Genomic DNA, 23528 nt, shown 5'->3' on the forward strand with positions numbered 1-23528 from the left:
CGGGGGCGGGGTGCGCGGGGTCCCGAGGCTGGAGGTGAGGATGCTGCCTCCTTCCCAGCCCTCGGACCCGTCCATCCGCCAGTCCTTCCGCCGCCTCCGCTCCTTGCTTCGTCTCCCCACGGCCCCTGGCTCTGTTCCAGGGTTCCCCATCCGTCCACCTGCCGCTGGACGCCCATTTTTCCACGCTCTGACACTCGGCCTCGCGCGCGCCCTCGCCGCCCTCTGGGGTCCCGGCTCGCGCCCACTCTCCTAGGCACTAACCTCTCTCCGGGACCCAGTCTCCCTTTGTCTCTCTGTCTCTGCGTCTCCGGGTGGTCTCTCAGGCTGGGGGCCCCAGTCCGCCACCGCTGGAAGAAGCCTTCGAAGACTCCCTGAGCCCCGGGCAGAGCTGGCCGGTGTGCCCTCCCACCCCTTTCGAGGCCGCCCAGGAGGCTGGGGTGTGTGGCCGGGGGACGCTGAGTGCGTCCGGAACCAGCACCGCCGGTGGCCCCGCGCCCTCCCATCTGTGCCCAGGAGGGTACTCAGCCTGGCTCCCCCGACGGCGCTGGTCTTTCGCCTGTGGCCTCCCGCTCTGCCCCTCCCGCTCCCCACCGCCGGCTTTTGGCTTTTCTCCGTCTGCTGGCCAAGGGTCTCCGCCGCCTTCGGGGCCAGGGTATGAGATGAGAGGGCTGGGGTTTCCCGCCGAGTCTTTCTTGCTTTCCTCAGCTGGGTGCTCCCTGGGCCATCCTTTCGGCCCGATGTGCTCCCTCCACGCTGCCCACCTCCCAGCCCAGTGACACACGGTGTCTGGAACCGGTTCACTACAATGCGTCTGGGGTCAGGGACACGGGGGCTCTGGGAGTGATCTTGGACAAAGGAATGCACCTCTTTGAGCCTCAATGTTCCTATCACAAAACAGGGATGGTGCTAGTCGCTACCTATAGGGATGTGAGTGGAAATAGTGGGGTGCCGCTTGGTGCTGGTTCAGGCACCCTGTGGAGGAAGGGAGGAAGGGAGGGGAGGAGAGGGGAGGAGGGGAAGGAAAGGGAGGGGAGTCTACAGACCTGGGGTGGGGTGGGGACAGGGGGCTCCACAGAAATGGATCTCAAAGTCAAGGCTTAGAGACACTTCAGAGTAATCCCCCAACCACAGCCTCTTCCCCCAAAACACTTCCTATCACCGTCACCTCCTCGTGCCCATACAGGCGTCCACACCCTTGCAAGCACTCTTCTCTTTCTCTCTCTCCTCCTCTTCGCTTATCCTAAAATCAGCTAAAACAATCAGGGTCCATGGATCACTTTTTTTCAAAATGAGATCAGTGTGGCTGTGCTGATGTTCCCAACAGCTGGTCGCCCATCAGCAGGCATCCTGTGACTCACCCGCAATTCTGAACCTAGGTCTTGGCCTGATGTCTTTTATAGGGGCACCAGCTCACAGGCCGCTTCCTTTCCTCTGAAGGGATTGTCTTGCTGGCTCCTAGACCTGCTGTGTGCTTGCCCAAGCCCCCTGACCACTGTCTAGGTTGTCATAACAGGTGACACACCACTCCAGGAGTCTGGCAGTGACATGGCCTGAGTGTCTTAATGAGGGCAACTTCAGAAGAGAGAAACCTCTCAGCTGGCAGGTTCTAGGCTCCCCTGGCTGAGTTCTTGTTTCAGCCACAGCCAGGGCTGGCAACTGGAGCCTTTCTCTTTAGAGGCAAGAATGGCCAGATATCCCTGCGACATCCCGCATCCAGGCTTCTGCTCCAAATCCTACCTGGCAGACAGGCCCTACTTTGGTGAACCCAGCCCATCACACCATCTCTGCCCCCTGCCTTCTGCAGCAAAGCCAGCTCAGAGGCTCAGGAACCTTGCTCAGCTCCTCCCTGCCCCCTCCGCTGCCTTCCTCCCCACTATTCAATTCATCCCCCTCCCCAATCCATACTCCTCAGTGGCTCCCTGTGGCCACTCAGTTAACTACAGAGACCTCAGCCCAGCCTAGCCCTGTCCTGCCCGCCTCCCGGCATTGCCCCCTCTGTGTCCCAGGTTGCAGCCACGATGGAGAGCTGACCATCTCCACGGCCTGCCCTCCTCTGAACTTTTGCTAGGGCTCTTTCTGCCCTGCCCTATGTTTGATCTCAGCCCTTCCGTCTTTGCTAACCAGGGAGGTCTGATGTCCCCTTCTGTGGGAAGCCCCCCTGCACCCCCTTGCCTCCCTGTCTCTTGTGAACTGCACGGCATGATCGCTATCTGGGAGGGGTCTGCTCCTCCCTGGGTGGGGGCTGGGTCTCCTTCTGCTTGTGGTCCCAGTGCCTGGCACACAGTAGGGGCTCTGTGCACACCTGTTATATTGAATGTGATTCCTGGTCAAAGGCACGGGAATGAACTGAAAACTGCAAGCCCCAGTGTCTTGCTGAGTTCTGCTGGGTCCCGCTGGCGGGGCCAGGGTGGAGCTGGCCCTCTGGCTAGGGAGGTTGGAGGGGGAGCAAGCTGCCCGGAAACCCCTCTGATACTGAGGCCCTGCATCACTCTGGAAAATGAAGGTGGTCTCTGTGCCTGATTATAGGGGTTGAAACTGAGACCAGAGAGGGAGGTGGCTCACCCCAGCCATGCAGATTGGGTGTGAAGCCCAGCTGATCACTTAGCAGCTAGGGGACCTGGAGGGAGTTCCTTCACGTGTGTCGGCCAGGAGGAATGTGATGGAGCAGGGACTTGCATCTGGCCTCCCTGACGACACAGTCTGGGAAGATCAGGAACTTCCCTCAGAGGCATGGACATGTTCCTGGATGGCAGGTCCTAGGAGCACCCCTGTTCTGGCCCAATGGGTTGGAGCTGCCTCTCTCTTGCTTGACTGGCCCTCTTTGCTTGCCCTACTCCAGCCTTCCCTCTCAGGGATGAGCCGCTGTGGCCAATGGTCCCCAAGAAGAAGAAGGCTGTGGGAGGATGGCTGAATTTTTGCCAGTAGAGGCTCTGCCAGCTCCCAGCTTGGCAATGCCCCATGCCCCAAACCAAGACTTCCCTTGATGGGATGGAGTTGAAGGGATGGTTATGAGGGATGAGGCTCCTACTAGAACCCACAGCAACTGGAAGGAGCTCATTGCAGGACTTCATGGTTTTCGCGCGTACCAGGCTCTGGGTCAGGCCCCAGCTCATGCCACCTACCCTGGGACTCAAAGCAGCTGCACTGGTGTTGGTTACTGAATGGCAGCATGAAGAGAAGTCTCGGCCAGGAATGTAATGGAGCAGGTATGATGAGTCTGAGGTGTCAAATGGCTGCGGGTTTGAGTACCAGCTCTATCACATGCTCTACTAAGCAACCTTGGACAAGTCCCTCAGGTCATTATCTTAATGTTCCTACACAGCCGTTGTTACTATTACCATCTGAAAAATATTATCCGCTTCAGGCCAGGTGCAGTGGCTCACACCTATAATCCCAGCACTTTGGGAGGCGGAGGCAGTTAGCTCACTGGAGGCCAGGGGTTCGAGACCAGCCTGGCCAACATGGTGAAACTCCATCTCTACTTAAAAAAAATAATAATAATAACAAAAATTAGCTGGGAAGTGTGGCGCACGCCTATAATTCCAGCTACTCAGGAGGCTGAGGTAGGAGAATTATTTGAACCCAGGAGGCACAAGTTGCAATGAGTGGAGGCTTCAGTGAGCCGAGATTGCACCACTGCACTCCAGCCTGGGCAACAGAGTGAGACTCTGTCTCAAAAAATAAAAACAAACAAAACAAACATATATATATATATATATATTTCAAAGAGTCAAGTTAAATAAAGCATATAAAGCTCTGGGCCTAGAATAGTAGATGATACCCAAACAAATGTACACAATTTTCAGATGTGGAAATGAAGCCCAGAGAGGTTAATTGACTTGCTCAGGGTCACACAGCCACTAAGTGCTGGAGCCAGAATCCACACCCAGGATGGTCTGACTCCAGGAGTCTGTTCACTCCACATCAGCCTCTGCCAGAGCTAAATGGTCTAGGTACTAAGATAGTGAAGTTTGATGAATATGAGGGTTGAGACTTGCTTCCCCCCACCCTCAAATTGCCTAGGAGAGGAGGAAGAGGGGCCACAAGTACCTATAATCTAGCAGGAGGTAGGACTCAAGCTCAGGAGGTGAGTAGGGAATACTAGGTGAGGGAAGCAGAAAGCTGGAGGCCTTTGGATGGGTGGGGCCTCTGACAAACTCCCCCAAAGCCCCTATACAGGTTTTTTAAGGTGTGAGGCCTGGGTTGGGTTGAAAATCCCAAGGCTGCTGTCGGAAACAATAAAAGCAGATGGAGCTGCCCCTGCAGGGAAGCCAAACCTCATTTGCCAAGACAATGGTCCCCTCCAGGCTGGCCTAGGACGGTCCTGCCCTGTCATCGATCACCCTACTGAGGACAGAGGACACAGCCACCTGCGCCTGCCCCTTTGCACACCCAGGCACAGATGCACAAATGCTCCCAGGAAACTCCCCGGCCCCCACCACACCCACTCCCGCCACCTTACTCCCTCTGTCTCCCCTTCCCATAGTAACAACTACTGTTTATTTCACCCTCTCTATGTCCCATTTACTTTATCCTTTACTCCCCAGCCGGGCGTGGTGGCTCAGAGTGCTTTAATTACACAGTACTGTAATCCCAGCACTCTGGGAGGCAGAGGCGGGTGGATAATGAGGTCAAGAGTTTGAGACCAGCCTGGCCAAGATGGTGAAACCCCATCTCTACTAAAAATACAAAAATCAGACAGGCATAGTGGCGGGCACCTGTAATCCCAGTTACTCGGAAGGCTGAGGCAGGAGAATCGCTTGAACCTGGGAGGCGGAGGTTGCAGTGAGCCGAGATCGCACCATCGCACTCCAACCTGGGCAACAAGAGCAAAACTCCGTCACAAAAAAACAAAAAACACTTTGGGAGGCCTAGGAAGGCAGATCACGAGGTCAAGAGATCGAGACTATCCTAGACAATATGGTAAAACTCCGTCTCTACTAAAAACACAAAAATTAGCTGGGAGTGGTGGCCTGCACCTATAGTCCCAGCTACTCGGGAGGCTGAGGCAGGAGAATCGCTTGAACCTAGGAGGCAGAGATTTCAGTGAGCCTGGATGGCGCCACTGCACTCCAGCCTGGCGACAGAGAGAGATTCCATCTCAAAAAACATAAACAAAACAAAACAAAATAGCCAGGTGTGGTGGCGCATGCCTGTAATCCCAGCTACTTGGGAGGCTGAGGCACAAGAATCACTTGAGACCGGGAAGCAGAGGTTGCGGTGAGCCGAGATTGTGCCATTGCACTCCAGCCTGGGCAACAGAACGAGATTCCGTCTCAAAAATTAAAAAAAAACACAAAAATTTACTCCCCAATCCTCATGACAGCTGACATTTCACAAGAGAGGAAACTGGGGCCCAGAGGAGTTGAGAAACTTGCCCAGGTTGTCTGGCTCCTTCTGCTCTGCTCAGTGAGAGCCCGCCCATGGGCTAGCTTAGCGGGTTTGGGCTGACATCTGTGGGCTGGAATCAGTAATAGTGATGTGTGGGCCTCCACCTCTCATTAGACCTGTGGCCTCTCACCAGGACTGGTCTCCCTTATCAGTGGGGACACCTGGAGGCAAGGACTGTGTCTTTGCGGGCAGTTCAGCAGCTCCGTATTCTGGGACCCTCCCAAGGCCAGAGCTGTGCCTCTCCTATCAGATTGGGAAATTCCTGAGGACAGCAACTATATGTTCCCTGCTAGATGGGAGGCTTCCCCAGGGCAGGGGCTGCTTCTGGCTTAGATTGAAAGCACTCTGCAGGCAGGGACTGGGTCCCCCAACAGGAGTACTGTGGCCGGATCTCAGCTCACTGCAAGCTCCGCCTCCCGGGTTCACGCCATTCTCCTGCCTCAGCCTCCGGAGTAGCTGGGACTACAGGCGCCCACCACCTCGCCCGGCTAGTTTTTTGTATTTTTTCGTAGAGACGGGGTTTCACCGTGTTAGCCAGGATGGTCTCCATCTCCTGACCTCGTGATCCGCCCGTCTCGGCCTCCCAAAGTGCTGGGATTACAGGCTTGAGCCACCGCGCCCGGCTGCTCCCTGACTCTCATGTAGGATATGACTGCTTTGACTGAACAAGAAAATTACCCACTTTCCAACCCTGGGGGTGTCAGCTCCACCTAAAGAAGACAGAAGTCTGCTCCTAGGGAACCGGGGCTCCAGGATGCCCTAACTAGAGTTGGGGCTGACTACACAGTGGCCACACTCTGCTAAGAGCAGACAGGGCTTGAAGACTGCACCGCCCATCTCCAATTCCTGCCATTTCAGGAAGTGTCCATGTGAGTGAAGAGGAGTAGCCAGAGGGAAAATTGGGCAGATCAATTTCAAGTTAAAGCAATTGCTGGGTCCGGGGCTCATGCCTGTAATTCCAGAACTTTGGGAAGCCAAGGTGGGAAGATCACTTGGGGCCAGGAGTTCGAGACCAACCTGGGCAACATAGGGAGAGACCTCATCTCAACGAAAAATAAGAAAAAACTGGCCTGGCATGATGGTATGTGGCTATCATCCCAGCCACTTAGGAGGCTGAGGCAGGAAGATCGCTTGAGCTGGAGAGGTCGAGGCTCCAGTGAGCTGTGATGGTACAACTGTACTCCAGCCTGTAGGACAGAGCAAGACCCTGTCTACAAATAAACAAACAAACAAAAAAATCTTAAAGTCTTCCTGGAACTATAGAGATGTAAAACCTGAGATGATTCCTGCATTCAACAAAATCTCCTGAATCTGGGGATACAGTTCCTCCCCACAGAGCTCCTAGGTTGGGAGTATCCGGAAGGAAAGAATATTTTGTCCCTAGCCCCGGAGGCTCAATCCACACCCTGCTGGATATTATCTGTCACCCCTCCCCATAGGGGGCTGGCAGTTGAACAGACAGACAGATGGAGGAGCCTTGTCATCATGGATCGTAAATTCTCAGGCTCCCTTGGCAGACAGGGCCTTTGAGACCACCTAATCCAGTGGCCCAGTGGTCCTCCTCCCCTACTCCCTGCCAAAAATAAATGTTTTGAGTAGTGCAAGTCTTTTCCCAAATGAAATTCGACCCATAATCCTAATACATAAAACCAACAAAACAGTGTTTTATAAGCAGTGTAGCACCCCCCCACCACCAAGAACTCCTTTCCCCAAATCAAAAATTTCTCTATTTTATGCACACACAACACAACTTTAAGCCCTACTTGCAACCAGACTCTCTTTGGCCTCTCCCACCTAGATTCTGTGCAACCGCTGCTTTGCCCCAGTTTATAATAATTAGTTTAATTTTTGTTAAAAAAATTTTGTTTAGAGACAGGGACTTACTATGTTGTCCAGACTGAATTCAAAGTCCTGGGCTCAAGGGATCCTCCTGCCTCAGCCTCCCAAGTAGCCAGGACTAATATTTACTTATTTTAAAGTAAACTGCTGGGCACGGTGGCTCAAGCCAGGCATGGTACTCACGCCTGTAATCCCAGCACTTTGGGAGGTCAAGGTGGGCGGATCACCTGATGTCAGGAGTTCGACTCCAGCCTGGCCAACATAGTGAAACCGTGTCTCTACTAAAAATACAAGAATTAGCTGGGCATGGTGGTGCGTGCCTGTAATCCCAGCTACTCAGGAGGCTGAGGCAGGAGAATCGTTTAAACCTAGGAGGTGGAGATTGAAGTGAACCGAGATCACACCACTGCACTCCAGCCCGGGTGACACAGCGAGACTCGGTCTCAATAAATAAATAAAGTAAATCCAGGTGTGGTGGCTCACACCTGTAATCCCAGCACTTTGGGAGGCCGAGGCGGGTGGATCTTGAGGTCAGGAGTTCAAGACCAGCCTGGCTAACATGGTGAAATCCTGTCTCTATTAAAAACACAAAAATTAGCTGGGCGTGGTGGCAGCGCCTGTAATCCCTCAGGAGACCGAGGCAGGAGGATTGCTTGAACCCGGGAGACGAAGGTTGCAGTGAGCTGAGATTGTGCCACCGCACGCCAGCCTGGGTGACAGAGCGAGACTCTGTTTCAAAATAAATAAATATAAATGAAGTAAACCAATGAGAAAAAGAGAAGCTGTTCTCCACGATATAAAATAATGTAATGGATATCCGTTACACTCATGGATATGTGGCTGTGCTTCTAACTGGCTTAGATTGTTCACGTTCAGAAAATCCTGGAGCATGCAGTTAAATAGCTGCAAATGGTAGCAAGTCTTTGAAACTGCTCACCTTACATCCCTGGAATACTCTTCAGTGAACCAGAAGCCCGAGTTATGGTGGGGCCGTGCCCATGTTCAAATTGGGTAGAGAATGTATTTGAGAGTGTCTGTTATTTTTACTACAGTTTTCAAAATAATTTTAAAAATTTATTTTTAAAGTGAAGCTAGAATCAGATGCTTACAGAACCCCTGAAACATTCCTGCCAAATACAGTCGCACAAATTTGTCACTTTGGCACATGAGGAGTAGACTCAGGCTAAGGGAGGGAGGCTGATGGGCTCCGGTTCTCCCAATGGGGGGTTGTCTGCTTCACACCATAATCCGCGCCATCTGAGCATCACTGATACCCCTGACCCAGGATTCCCATCGGATCCGGCTTGGCCAGCCATGACTTGCTCCCCCGAGCCCACTATGCAACAGGAAGGCCGATCAGCGCCGCAGGAATGCTGGTCTGACAGCTGTCCCAAGAAGCCTGGTGGCCAAGCTCCACAGTTGTCCCTCAGGCAGGCGGGGCAGGATCCCCTGAGTCTCCTGGCCCCCAAATGCAAGGGTGTTGTGGGGGAGGGGCTCAGGAATCAAAAGCTGACTCCAGACTCGATTCATCGCCTTCGTTTGCATATGACGATGCTGCTTTCCTGCGGCCTCCCAGATGGAGATAGCTCTCCAATTTTCCCCTAGGATGGGGGACAGATTGGGGGCTTGAGATAAGCCCGTTCTCCTCCCTGGTTAGTGTCTGTTTCCCAGCTGCTGGTGGCTCCTGGTCCCTGACCGCACTCAAGGACGAAGATGCCTCTTACCGTGAGGATGAGTGGCTGCGTGGGGGAGGCAGGTGGCCACCCGGACAATGGGGACAAGAACCATGTCCTGTGTGCGCCGGGTGCCAGGAGAACCCCAGCCTTGAGATGGGCTTTGCCACTTGCCAGTTGTGCCATCTTGGATTTATGGCTTTCACCCCCAGAGCCTCGGTTTCGTTATTTTAAAACCATGGAAAAGTCTCCCCGATGTACAGCGCAGTCGAGAGGAAAAATGAGATGTGGATGAAAGAAACAAATACAGAAAGGCCTGGGCTTCACAGCTGCTCGGGGACAGCAGCTCCTACAATTACGATTGCTTTTGTTTTAATTTGTTTTGTTTTTAATGATTCGCTATCAGACCTCAGTTGTGAAAGGGGCCGGCTCTGGGTTGTGGATGTTCCTACCATCCCTCGCAACTCTGGTCCAGGGTCATTCCGGGCTGCTGACTGTGCCTGACTGGGAGGAGCAGACCAAGGACCAGAAACGCAGGCTTTGTGAGCAACCCAGCCCAGGCAGAACTGCCCCGGACTGCAGGGAGGTGGAGGGGGGCTCCCTCCTTCTTCCGCCTGGTTGCCTGGTGCTTTGTGACACAGCCTCCAACTGGCTTCCAGAGTGACAGAAATGGATTGGAGCCCTTGGTCGCTGTGGATCCTTGGCATGACTTCTGTAGCAGCCCATGTTTCCTCGGGGACTCCCTGCCAGGCTGGCATCTCAGCTGCTGGGCTGTGCCAAGAGCTGGGTACAAATCCCTGGGGCTGGAGAGAGGGGCCTGTGCAGTCTTCCCCCAGCCTCTCCTCCAGCTGACACACACTCTTGCACACACTCCACACCCATGCTCATAAACATGCTTGTGCACACACATACACTCACACATGCTCACAACACACACGCTGTCACACGCAGACGAGTTCACACACACATGCTCACATACACACACATGTATGCGCCCACACATATTCACGCTCACACACACCCACACATACTTTCACAACACATACACACACGCATGCTCACACGCTCACACACATGCACATACACACCCACACATATTCACACTCACATGGTCACAACACACACACACGCATACATGCTAACACTCCCGCACATATACTCACAACACAGACACCTACACACCCACACATTCACGCTAACACATGATCTCACACACACACACTCACACATGTTCACACACACAGGTGAACACTCCAACACACTCACAACACACATACACCCCCGCACCTATTCACACTCACACATGATCACAGTACACACACACATGCTCACACATGCTTCACACACACACGTCACGCTCACACATACATGCCCGATGCTCACACACACACATATCCGCGGAATTTATTTATGATCTTCTGCTGAGATATAAATTCTCTTTTTTTTCAGTCTCTCTCTGTCGCCCAGACCTGAGTGCAGAGTCCCAATCTCGGCTCACTGCAACTTCTCCCTCCAGGTTTCAAGCAATTCTCCTGCCTCAGCCTCCTGAGTAGCTGGGATTACAGGTGCATGCTGTCATTCCCGTCTAATTTTTGTATTTTTAGCAGAATCAGAGTTTCACCATGTTGGCCAGGCTGGCCTCGAACTCCTGACTTCAGGTGATCCACCCGCCTTGGCCTCCCAAAGTGCTGGGATTACAGGCATGAGCCACTGTGCCTGGCCTGATATATAAATTGGATTGTGCTCAATTCACTTCTGTTCTGATCCATGGCTACTGGTGCCTATTATGTGCAGGGCCCTGGAGATGCCGCAGAGCAGAGGGGAGACTGGGCACAGTCCTTTAGGAGCTTCCAGTCTAGCTGGGGGCTTAAAAAAACCTGACAGTCCCAGCACAAAATGACACACGAGGTCTTCAAGAGCAGGACAAAGGCATGTGGGAGCACCAGGTGGGGAGCACTCAGAGTCAGGTGACTGAACCAGGCTTCCTGGAGGAAGGGACATTTGGGTTGAGTCCCAAAGGATGGGCAGGACTTGGACGGAGAGAGATGAGGGAGGAGGGGAGAGGTTCCAGGCAGAGGGGACAGCCTAAGTGAGAACGGAGATCCAGAAAGCAGGGATGTGTTTGGGGCCTAGGGAGCGATCTCTGTTGCCTGTGAAGGGGAGAAAGTAGAAGATGGAGCTGCAAAACTTGATTGGGGCCATATTATATGAGGTCTTAAGTGCCAAAGTAAGGAGTTTGTGGTTATGTGGGAAGGCAATAGGGAGCCATAGACAGTTTTGAGCAGATAAGGGTCACAACCCGAGTAGCCATACCACCAGTATGTGCTGGGTCTGGGGAGAGGATGGAGCCCCCTTGGGTGCACCCCCATGGGTGCTCTGGCACTGCACACTGAAATCCCACTTCCTCTGTCCCAGGCTGGCCGCGTGGGTGATATGTGGGGCTTGAAGCGTGGGAGGGAACAAAGATGGCCCTCAGACTGGGGTTCCACTGGCCCTGAAGCAGGAGGGGCGCAGTGAACAGACCCACGGCCAAATAGGGTCTTGGCAACGGAGCCTGGGGAGATGGCAGTCTGAGTGGGACCATGCTGCTTGGGGGTGTTGGAGTGGGGTGGGAGTCGGGGTTCATCTCCTGGCTCTGCAGGGGAGGAACTGTCCTCCAAGACCAGCACCTAGGCTGGTCACCAGGCTCAGAGGCTGGTTGTGAGGTTTACTGACAGCCTTGTGTGTCCCCGGGGACAGCAGGCTAGCTGAGAAGCTGCCCACCTCTCTGCCGAGCCTCCTCTGCTCTCTTGCCCGCACTGTCTGGGTTTTCTGCCTCATTCTCCTCAACTCCCAGGACAAGGGGGAGGCAGTGATTCCATGCATTGGCCAACGCCCCAAAGTTTCCCTGTCCCTGGGATGCTCTTTGGGCTTCTCCCAGGCTGTCATGTCCCTGCAGGAGAGAAAGGCAGGGCTGGGTCTCAGACATGGACAGGATCCCATATGCGCTTGGCCTTTCCAGTCACAGGAAGAGCAGGGGGCGAAGTCTGGCAGTGGTCAGGCTAAACACCAGCCCAGAGAGCAGCCCTAATCCACTGGCCGCGAAGAAGGATTGAGGTTCCCTCTGCCCAGAACAATGCTTGAGTGACAGGCCTTCAAAATGGGCCCCTCCACCCACCCTGGGCTGCTTCAGAAACTAGGGCACAGGTCCCGCTTGCTGAGCTCTGGCCTCAAGTGCACTTGTTAGGGAAGGACTGGAAGTAAGGCCAGTGGGGCAGAGCCTTCTGTTGCTGGTGAGGTGACCGGGACAGTAGCAGGGACTGTGGTGCAGGGTCTGTAGCTTTAGGAATGGATGCAGGTGTGATGGGAGACAAGGTTGTCACAACAAGCCTGTCCCAGGGTCCCACGCACGTCACCAAGGCTCACTCAGAATCTTCAGCCGGATCCCTGGGATAGGGGACAAGATGGAAAGTGATGGCCACCTCCTTGTCTCCACCCATGGTTCTAGGAAGAGCTGAGCTGTGGGCAGTGGAGGCCAGGGCCCAGGATCCCAGGAGACCAGGACATGCCAGGCTGGGATGGAGGCAGAGCCGGGTGAAGCCACCACAGACCCTGTGAAGCTGAAGGAGGTGTTTCCCCCCTCCCCTCCCCGAGTGGGTGGTCAGGGCTCCAAAGACACAGCAGTTGCCCCGCCCCTCCCACCCTCACTTGGGGTCAGCTAAGGTGACACTGGGGTGGGCCAGCCAGCATGGGGGCCGCAGGGAGAGGCGCCAGGAAGCGGGGAAACATCACAGGCCCACCAACCTTTCCTCAGCCCTGGGCAATTATATGGTCACAAATCACAAAGAAACGGTGGCGTAAGCACCCTTGCCAGCCTAGTGGAATACTCGGGAGGCCATAAAAATTCAATTCGCCTGGCTAACCTGGTGCCCAGCTCCAGGATACAGTGAGGCTGGTGCAATGGAGGGGGTGCGTGGGGGAGCAGCTGCGGGTGGCCCACGGGGGCAGGAGATCTCCAGAGTCTCACAGACGCCCCCACCATCCCCTGAGCTGCAGCTTCTCCCTCCGGTGTGGAGGGAGGGCACTGGGTCCCCTGAGGGGGCTGTCCTGAGGCTAGGTCCGGTTGGCTCAGTCTACCCTGCAGGGGTCAGAGCCAAGTCTGCAAAGCTGTCCCCAAAGCCCCTCCGCCAGGGGAAGGGACAGTGTCAGAACATTCTGGGGCCTCAGAGCTCATGGTGGGAGAAGAAAAAGGCAGAGCTGGGCCATCCTGGGACCACCACACATTTTCAGGGCTCAGGGATAGAAATGACATAGTGCCACTTACCAGTTGTGACTTAACCTCTCTGAGCCTTAATTGCCACTTCAGAAAAATGGGGAAAATAACACGAGCCATTTCAGAGAGCTATTGAAAGGGCAAAGTGACAATGAATTCACACAAAGCTCTTAACGTGGGTCCTGCCTACAGCGTGCGCTCAAACGCTATTATTCCATTTGTATGGAATTAGGCTCCGAGTCAAGTCTCAGGGCCTAGAGGCACATTTCTGAGCTCTGAGGGACTCAGTTCCCTTCTAGGGGACTTGGTAAGGGGCAGAGGTTTGTGCAGAGAAAGGAATTCTGGACTAATCTGGAACTTGAATGCTGCTGAAATGATTTAAGCCGGGGGTTCTCAGCCTCAGCACTGTTGTTTTTCTGGGCCGGATGAATCTCAGTTTCGGGGGGCTGTCCTGTGCATTGTCGGGCGTTTAGCAGCATCCCGGGGCTCCAACCTCTACATGCCAGTAGCACTCCCCAGTTTTGACAACTAAAATATGTCTCCAGGCATTGCCAAATGTCTCTGGGGTCTAAATCCCCCTCTGAGGCTGTTGAGAAAAACTGGGCTTTAATTATCTGAGTGGAGGACAGCAGAGGAGGGGCCTGGGGCTGCAAATTCATGGTGTTGCTTTTCTTGCAGGGAGGAGCCAATGGCCGGACCTGCCATCCACACCGCCCCCATGCTGTTCCTCGTCCTCCTGTTGCCCTTGGAGCTGAGCCTGGCAGGCGCCCTTGCACCTGGGACCCCTGCTCGGAACCTCCCTGAGAATCACATCGACCTCCCAGGCCCAGCGCTGTGGACACCTCAGGCCAGCCACCACCGCCGGCGGGGCCCAGGCAAGAAGGAGTGGGGCCCAGGCCTGCCCAGCCACGCCCAGGATGGGGCTGTGGTCACTGCCACCAGGCAGGCCTCCAGGCTGCCAGAGGCGGAAGGGCCGCTGCCTGAGCAGAGTCCTGCAGGCCTGCTGCAGGACAAGGACCTGCTCCTGGGGTTGGCAGTGCCCTACCCTGAGAAGGAGAACCGACCTCCAGGTTGGGAGAGGGCCAGGAAACGCAGCAGGGAGCACAAGAGACGCAGGGACAGGCTGAGGCTGCACCGAGGTAGCTGGAGAGCTGCGAGGGGCGGGGATGGGGGAATTCCTGCCATGGACTGACGGGAGCAGGACAGGATGCAGGGACGGATCAGGGCTGTGAGGTCCCTGGAAGAATATCCAGAGGAGAGGAGGGGTCTCAGAGGGACCTGGTAAGGGGAGGAGGCGGGGAGAGGCCTAGGGTTGGGGCATGGGAAGAGGAGAGGGATGTATTGCAATAGAATCTGTCTTATCAACAGATCATCCTCCTGAATCAGGAAGTTCTGCCTAAATTTCTCCTACTATAAGTTCTGAGTAGAGATGGAGCAACAGTTCAGTGCTCTCCAAGCACATTCCTTACTCGACTCTGAAGCACTGGGTAGGGGCTAAGAGCCTAGACTCTGAAGCCAGGTCTGCCTGAGATCAGGTCCTGCCTCCACCACTTACTCGGGTGTGGCCCTGGGCAAGTTCTCTTTCTGTGCCTCGGTTTTCCCCTCTGTAAAGTGAAGAGACTGGTCCCATTTACCCTCAGTGTCATTGCAGAGACTTGGTTAGTGGGGCACTTGGGGCTCAGCTGGCAGGGCCACGAGCGGTCATTGTTCTGGTTAATCGCAGCCCCGTGCTGAGGCCAAATCAGTGTCCTCCGACCTGGATGCAGGTGCCTCCAGGAGAGGCATCACTTGCCTACTGCTCCTGCCTCTGCCCTGTTTGTCTTGGTGCGCCCCTAGCCCTTCCCACCTTCCTGAACATTTCCTCCACATCCCCCGGAGCTAGCTAGCCCCCTGCTGGCCCAGGCTTCCCCCTCCCGGTGCCCATTCAGTCTCAGAGCAGACATATCCTGGCAGCTCCAGTCAGGTGGCTCCTCCCAGCCAGGGAACTCAGCTTCTAAGCTCTCTGTGTGACCAGACTGCCTCTAGGGGCATGCCGAGTGCCACAAATGCAGTGGTGGTGGCGGGGTTCTTTGGCAGGAAGGCAATGGAGCCTCAACACCTCTTATGCAAACAGCTGAGGCTGGCTTCCCTGCGAGGCCTGAGAACCCCCCAAGTGGGCAGAGGCCAGTCAGGGTCCCCTGGCTTTGACTTTCAGTCTCCCACTCTGGGGTCACCTGTGTCAGCTTTCCGGGGAGGATGCTGGCACCCTTGAGGACAGCTAGAGGGCACGTGTAGGGTGTGGACCTGTCCTGCTGGGCTCCTGCTCCCCCAGCTCCAGGGCTGCAGCCAGGCCTCCTGAGAGAGTTGACATGGAAAGGAGGAGGCGGGGAACGGAGAAGGTTTGCGGGGTAGGCCCTGTTCTGCTGACGACTGGCTGTGAAACCTTAGGCCGGGCCAGGTGTGGTGGCTCACACCTGTAATCCCAGCACTTTGGAAGGCTGAGGCGAGCGGATCACTTGAGATCAGGAGTTTGAGAGCCACCTGGGAAACATGGAGAAACCCCATCTCTACCAAAAATACAAAAATAAGCCAGGTGTGGTGGCACATGTCTGTAATCCCAGTGACTCAGGAGGCTGAGGTGGGAGAATCACTTGAACCCTGGAGGCAGAGGTTGTAGTGAGCCAGGATTGAGCCCCTGCACTCCAGCCCTGCTGGAATTGAATCCAGGCCCTACTACTCATGAGCTGTGCATCCTTGGGCAAGTCACCTAACCTCTTTGTACTTCAGTTTCCTTCCCTGTAGGTAAGACTGAAGGAGCACCCACTTCCCAGAGCTCTTGCAGCAGTTAGATAAAATAATGCTTGTGATGCAGCTCATCTGGTACCCAGCACACAGCAGGTGCTCCATTAGGGGGGTGATGACTAATTATCACCACACAGGATGCTCTCACTTGTGTGTGGTAAGCAGTGATTCCCACCTCCCAGCTTCCTGAAAGGCCACTGTAATGATTCTCAGCCTCATGACATTTCTCCCTACTCAAACTTCACCTCCTCCAGGAAGCCTTCCATGGTTAATCCTACTAGTTCCCATTTGTTACACTTACATATCTGGCTATGCCCAGCCAACCTGGACTTGCACTTGCTGGAATGTTGCTTTACAGGGAGAATCCTTGCACTGTCTTCCCAGCGACACTGCAAGTTCTTCCAAGACATTTTCCTCCAAGTTCCCCTCCCCCTACCCCCCAAGAAGGGTAAGAAGCAGGGATGGGGGCTGAACCAAGGGCTTGTCACATGGTCCCTGCTACCTCCTAGTTTGTAGCATAAAACGTGAGTTCTACTATAGACTGCCACGAGGTGGCAAGCAGATACAGCCCCTGTGCTCCCCACCCTGTGTCTCAGGCCGAGCCTTGGTCCGAGGTCCCAGCTCCCTGATGAAGAAGGCGGAGCTCTCTGAAGCCCAGGCGCTGGACGCAGCCATGGAGGAGTCCTCCACCAGCCTGGCCCCCACCATGTTCTTCCTCACCACCTTTGAGGCAGCACCTGCCACAGAAGAGTCCCTGATCCTGCCTGTCACCTCCCTACAGCCCCAGGTAAGGGGCCCCCAGACAGCCTCGGATCTGGAAGGGTCCTTGAGCCCATGTCATGGAAAACCCTGTTAGTACATGTAGGGAGACTGAGGCACGGGGGCAGGAGGCCACAGAGCTTAGATTGAAACCAGATCTCCTGCTGCTCATCCAGTCTAACTCCAGCCCTGGTGGGTGTTCCATCCTGACAAGGGGCTGCCACTGTCCAGGGCAAAGTGGTCCCAGGGGCCCACTCTGGGGACAGCCAAGGAAACAAGCAGCAGCTCAGCATGCTGGTGTCTGCATGGAGGGCAGCGAGGCCTGGGTAGGAGCTTTCTGCATACAGAGGAACATGAAGCATAATAAGGGTGATTTTTAAAACCATGTCGTCAAGACTCAGAATTAATAAGCATTAGCTAACACTTGGACCCATCTGCATCAGATCTTTAAAAAAGACATGTGGGCCGGGCGCGGTGGCTCACACCTGTAATTCCAACACTTTAGAAGGCCAAGGCAGGAGGGTCACTTGAGCCCAGGCGTTTGAGACTATCCTGGGGAATATAGTGAGACCCTGTGTCTATAAAACTTTTTTTAAAAGTTAGCCAGGCATGAAGGCATGTGCCTGTGGTCCCAGCTACTCGGGAGGCTGAGGTGGGAGGATCGCTTGAACCCAGGAGGTCAGGGCTGCGGTGAGCCATGATTGCACCACTGTACTCCAGCTTGGGCAACAGAGTAAGACCCTGTCTCAAGGCAAAAAAATATATATGTGGAGAGAAAGTAAGTGAGCAAATGTGGCAAAAACACTACCCACTGGTAATTCTAGAAGAGAGGTATATAGGAGCTGACTGCATCATTCTTGCACCTCTTCTGTGGCTTTGAAAGTTTTTCAAAATAAAATTATTTAAAAGGATCAATAACATATATGTATTAAAAATTACATAAAAAAGAAATAGGCCAGGTGCAGTGGGTGGCTCACAGCTGTAAATCCCAGCACTTTGGGAGACCGAGGCAGGTGGATCACCTGAGGTCAGGAGTTCGAGACCAGCCTGGCCAACATGGTGAAAACCTATCTCTACTAAAAATACAAAAGAAATGAAGTTTTTGTAGCAGCAGATCTTTCTTATCCTTTTTTGGGGTCTTGCATGCCCTTGAGACTGTGATGAAAGCTGCAGACCGTTTCCCAGGAATGCATGGTTATCCATGTCATTGTCCAAGGCCCCCTGCAGCCCAGCCTAGAAGGTGCAGCTCCTGCCCATGTCCTAGTGCGCGCACAGGCCCACGTGTAGATCCAGGCATGACCTCTAGCCCTCTGCATTCCTGGGGCCACTGACCTGGGCTGTGAGTGGGACTGAGCCCTGGTTGTGGCCTCAATGGTGCCGCGGAGAGCTGGTAACCTCTGCTGAAAGAGGAAGGGATGGGAAAGTCCAGTGAGTGGCTTGGCTTTCATTTATGGGAGAGGGAGCCCAACTCCCTCCTCATGGGCTTAAAGACCCTGGGCAAGCAAGATTGCCTTCCCAGCCTGCGGGTGGTCTCCGCCCCTCCTCAGAGGGCCTGGTGGGTAACTCACCTGTGTGTGTCTGCACGGTCCTTCTTGAGTAATGGCTGCAAAGAGAGGAAATTAACCTAGTGACCACTGGAACAGGAGCCTGCGGCAGCCATCTTTATGTCCTTGGGCCGAGACTCCAGGCTGCCCAGCAGAGGATGAGGTAGCCTCCGAGAAGCCTCTTTTTTGCCCTCTGGTCTTGGGACTCCACACTCCTGCTTCCATGGATTCGAAGGTTCCAACATCCCTCCCTCTTCACTGTCTCCAGCAGGCACAGCCCAGGCCTGATGGGGAGGTGATGCCCACGCTGGACATGGCCTTGTTCGACTGGACCGATTATGAAGACTTAAAACCTGATGGCTGGCCCTCTGCAAAGAAGAAAGGTATGCCCACCTACTCTACCACCTTCCATGCCTGAGCACCCTGCCCTCCCTCACCATCTGTTGAGGTGGGGGCCCCCGTGAGCCCTGTCTGATCTTCAGATGTCCAAAGGTGGTATGCGGGGAGAGGGGGAGAGCATGAAGCCTAACCTGGAAACGCCGCTTGGAATGGAGAATGCTGTCAAATGCTTATCACGTGCCACACGCTTCCATGTTTCCACTCATGTTACCCTGGGGGAAAATACCTGTTAGGTCCGTAGTACTGTTGATCCCATTTTAGAGAAGAGAAAACTGAGGCAGAGAGAGAGAGGTGTATAGTGCCTTGTCCAAGCCACGCTGTAGGATGGTGGTATGGGCACTCCAACACCTGAGCCCCTGTGCTTAACCTCTGCTCTGCTGGGCCCCAGCTTCTAACGACAGATCTTCTTGTCCCCAGAAAAACACCGGGGTAAACTCTCCAGTGATGGTAACGAAACATCACCAGTCGAAGGGGAACCATGCGACCATCACCAAGACTGCCTGCCAGGTACCAGCCTGCATGACCCGGTCGCACACCGCCCCCTCCCCTCTCTCTCCCGGGCTCAGTCCTCCTTCCTCTTCCGCCCCCCTCCTTTTTCTCCGGGCGACAGCCAGCACCCACATTCCAGGCACCAGGCTGGGTGCTGGGAGGAAACCTGGGTGGGAGTGGGGGTTCCCATGTGTGCAGGACCTGAGGATCCTTGACCCTTCATGGATGATAAATAATAACAACAGCTGCCACTTTCCTGAGAGTTGCCGTCAGACATTCATTCATTTAATACATTACTCACAGCCAGGCATGGTGGCTCACGCCTGTAATCCCAACACTCTGGGAGGCCGAGGTGGGTGGATCACCTGAGGTCAGGAGTTTGAGACCATCCTGGCCAACATGGCGAACCCCATCTCTACTAAAAATACAAAAATTACCCAGGCATGGTGGCACATGCCTGTAATCTCAGCTACTCAGGAGGATGAGGCAGGGGAATCAATTGCTTGAAACTGGAAGGTGGAGGTTGCAGTGAGCTGGGATCACGCCACTGCACTCCAGCCTGTATGACAAGAGGGAAACTCCATCTCAAAAAAAAAAAAAAAAAAATACATTACTCACAACAACCCAGTTTTCAAGTCAGGTGATTGAGCCCCAGAGAAGCTGTCTTGCCCAAGGTCACACAGTTAGGAAGTGACTCCAACCTGGCCTGGCTGGAAAGCCTCTTCACAGCCCCACGGCGTCTTGAATCGGGATGAGCCTGTCGTGCCCTCTTCCTCCTGACGCCAGGCAGGGCTTAATGCTGTCCTTGTCCCATCACAACACTGCCGGGCATTCTGGAGATGCTTTGGGTGACATCCTCACTGTTCGGCAGCCCGTCCCCATGGAGACAGTCTAAAAACAAGAAGTTGGACGTTGTAACTAATGTCCTAAACCCTGGGGGCTCTTGGGGGTCCGTCGGGCCCTCCAGGAAGCAGATACTGAGGTAAGTTAGAAGTTAGACTTAAGTTAGAAGTTAGAAGTTAACTTACCTCTAACTTACTAGAGGTAAGTTAGAGCCTGGCGCAGTGGCTCACACCTGTAATCCCAGCACTATGGGAGGCCGAGGCGGGAGGATCGTGTAAGCCCAGAAGTTCAGGACCAGCCTGGCCAACACAGGAAGACTTCATCTCCAAAAATAATAATAATTTTAAAAATTAATCAGGCTTGGCCGGACACGGTGGCTCACGCCTGTAATCTCAGCACTTTGGGAGGCCAAGGCGGGTAGATCACAAGGTCAGGAGTTCAAGACCAGCCTGGCCAAGATGGTGAAACCCCGTCTCTACTAAAAATACAAAAAGTAGCTGGGCATGGTGGCAGGCGCCTGTAAGCCCAGCTACTCAGGAGGCTGAGGCAAAGAATTGCTTGAACCTGGGAGACGAAGGTTGCAGTGAGCTGAGATTGCACCACTGCACTCTGACAGAGCAAGACTCTGTCTCAAAAAAAAAAAAAAAAATTAACCAACCAGGCTTGGTGGTGTGCGCCTGTGGTTCCAGTTATTCGGGAGTCTAAGGCAGCCTCGGGGGTCAAGGCTACAGCGAGATGTGATCGCACCACTGTACTCCAGCTTGAGTGACAAAGCAAGACCCTATCTCAACAAAACAAAACAAAAAGTGCCACAGATTTTTGGGGGGTGGGCTAGGGGTGGGAAACACTTGTGAATGATGAGAGGGGGAGGAAGCTGGATTGGATGGGGGAAGCTTCAGACATCATGCTGTAATCCCAGCACTTTGGGAGGCATTCCAGTGCAGAGGTGGCCTGTTAAACAAGGCGCATGCTGAGGAGAAATGGCTGGGCCCCAGAACCCCCATGCCAGTCATTGGCAGGGGCTGCTGAGAACAGCCTGCCATGGGCGGAGGTGGCCCTGAAGTTGTACCAGCTGGAGGCTGCCAGCAAGCGCTTTCCCCAGGAGAGATCCCAGTGGCACACCTCCACGGCACGACGATTGTTAGATCGATGACCAGAATATTCCACAGAACAGCAACTAAACCAGCAATTAGCATCGTACAAGGCAGACCACCAGCTCCCTGACAGGCTGCTTCATTCCCAAACCATTGTTTTCACCCTGGGCGCAAAGAAAAGGCCCGTGTTTGGGCCGACTGGATAGTCGCTCTGGGAGCTGGCTCCGTGGCAGGTGCCCAGGGCTTCAGTTTCCCCATCTGTCAAAAGAGGACGTTGGTGTTGGGGATCCTGAGGTCCCTCCCAGCTCTGAGCTGACTCCACACCTGGCAGCCCCCAGCTGTTCTGGTCTCTCTGGGAGGAGACCTCACACCACCTTCGCTCTTCCCGTGATCAGTCAGTTGCCTATCTGAGGCAGCTGGGGTCTCTGCCGCCGACCCTTGGGGGCCTGGGCCATGACATCCGTCTGCGGTTCCACCCAGGAGCCTTGCACACCAGATGGCCCACCCCGCCAGGGCACGGCCTGCCTGCCATAGAGATGATGGATCTCTTGTCCAGTAGGACGGAGTGCAGGGCTGTGGGGAGGGGCGGCTCGGGGCGGCTGACTGTGCGTGCTCTCTGTGTTGGCAGGGACTTGCTGCGACCTGCGGGAGCATCTCTGCACACCCCACAACCGAGGCCTCAACAACAAATGCTTCGATGACTGCATGTGTGTGGAAGGTGGGTCCAGACTCCTTTGCAGGGGGCTCCCCATGCTCTGAGAACCACAAAAGCCTCCCTTTCTTGAAGCTGGTTCTGCACTGAGTGGGGGACAAGCTTTCCCGGCAGAGGGTGGATCAGCGGCCTGCAGCGGGGGAGTAGGTGGGAGAATCCCTAGGGAGCCGAAGACATGAGCAAGAACAGCTTTATCAGTGCCTTCCCAATCTGTGAACTCATTTAGTCCCAATGCTTGGCATCGTTTCTCAGATTTGCTTTTCTCAACTTTTGAAATACAAGCTGGCGCAATCTCCCACTATCTGGAGGAGGGAGAAGGGAGGAGACAGGAGCACATCTCTTTAAATTAGATCCAGCCTCAGAAGGCTGCCGCTTTCACACCAGAATTCTATCCCGGGGAGGCACTGAAGTGTGATAATGGGGTGGGGGTGGGTTTCCCAGCATGTCCCAGGGAAGGATGCACTTGGCCAGCTGCCTCTTTAACTCCTCCGTGCCCCCATCTCGCCTAGGTGTGCTGGGCTCCGTGCTGAGCACTTTTCTACTGAAATCCCCATGACCACCCGTAGAAGGGGGCTATGATGATCCCCACTACACAAATAAGCAAACTGGGGCACCGAAAGCTTAATGATGCCCAAACTTACACAGCCAGGGAAGTTGGGGAAGTAGTTTCAGGGTTTTTTTGTTTTGTTTTGTTTTTGAGATAGGGTTTTACTCTGTCACCCAGGCTGGAGTACAGCGGTGCAATTTTGGCTCACTGCAACCTCTGCCTTCCAGGCTTAGGTGATCCTCCCATCTCAGCCCCGCAGGTAGCTCTGACTACAGGCCCATGCCACCAGCCCAGATACTTTTTGTATTTCTGGTAGAGGCTGGGTTTTGCCATGTTCCCCAGGCTGGTCTCAAACTCCTGACCTCAAGTGATCCACCTGCCTTGGCCTCCCAAAGTTCTGGGATTACAGTCATGAGTCACCACACCTAGCCGGTTTCAATTTTTTTTTTTTTTTTTGAGACGGAGTCTTGCTCTGTCGCCCAGGCTGGAGTGCAGTGGCGCGATCTCGGCTCACTGAAAGCTCCACCTCCTGGGTTCACGCCATTCTCCTGCCTCAGCCTCCCGAGTAGCTGGGACTACAGGCGCCCGCCACCACGCCCGGCTGTTTTTTTGTTAGTTTGTTTGTGGTTTTTTTTGTATTTTTGGTAGAGACAGAGTTTCACCATGTTAGCCAGGATGGTCTCGATCTCCTGACCTCATGATCTGCCCACTTCGGCCTCCCAAAGTGCTGGGATTACAGGCTTGAGCCACCGCGCCCGGCCCAGTTTCAATTTTTTATTCTGCAAAGTTTCAAATATATACTAAAGTAGTCAGAATAGTCTAATGAACGCCCATTTCTCTTCACTCTGCTTCAGTACATGCCAACTCGTGGCCAATCTGTGTCTGTCATTTCTCACATGCTTTCCTTATTCCGACATGATGTCTAAGCAACTCCTGGGAGCTTACAGGTATTTCATCCGTGAATATTTTAGTGTGTACCTCTGAAAGACAAGCACTCTTTTAAAAACAAAATGCCAAAAATGAATGATAATTAATCCGTTCCATCCAATATCCAATCAGCATTCACATCTCCTGGATGGGGAAATTGGGGCTCAGCCCCTCCGTAGACCTGAGATACGTGTCCTGTTCTGTTCACATTAGCCTCAGAGATCATCTCCCATGATCACACCACTGCACTCCAGCCTGGATAACGGAGCAAAACCCTG

General features: G+C 54.2%; 1 protein-coding gene across 1 annotated transcript in view; it reads left to right on the plus strand.

The window, feature by feature from the left end:
• Positions 1 to 23528, plus strand: part of DRAXIN (dorsal inhibitory axon guidance protein) — a 35292-nt gene that overhangs the window by 921 nt on the left and 10843 nt on the right. Inside the window, exons 2-6 of the mRNA XM_011935820.1 lie at positions 13834 to 14294; positions 16533 to 16723; positions 18508 to 18622; positions 19056 to 19145; positions 21693 to 21782. Coding sequence (XP_011791210.1) covers positions 13844 to 14294; positions 16533 to 16723; positions 18508 to 18622; positions 19056 to 19145; positions 21693 to 21782 — 937 coding nt within the window. The 5' untranslated portion in view covers positions 13834 to 13843. The remainder of the gene's footprint in view (positions 1 to 13833; positions 14295 to 16532; positions 16724 to 18507; positions 18623 to 19055; positions 19146 to 21692; positions 21783 to 23528) is intronic.

The sequence above is a fragment of the Colobus angolensis genome, unplaced genomic scaffold, assembly GCF_000951035.1.
Source record: "Colobus angolensis palliatus isolate OR3802 unplaced genomic scaffold, Cang.pa_1.0 Scaffold149, whole genome shotgun sequence".
In the NCBI taxonomy this organism is placed as follows: domain Eukaryota; kingdom Metazoa; phylum Chordata; class Mammalia; order Primates; family Cercopithecidae; genus Colobus; species Colobus angolensis.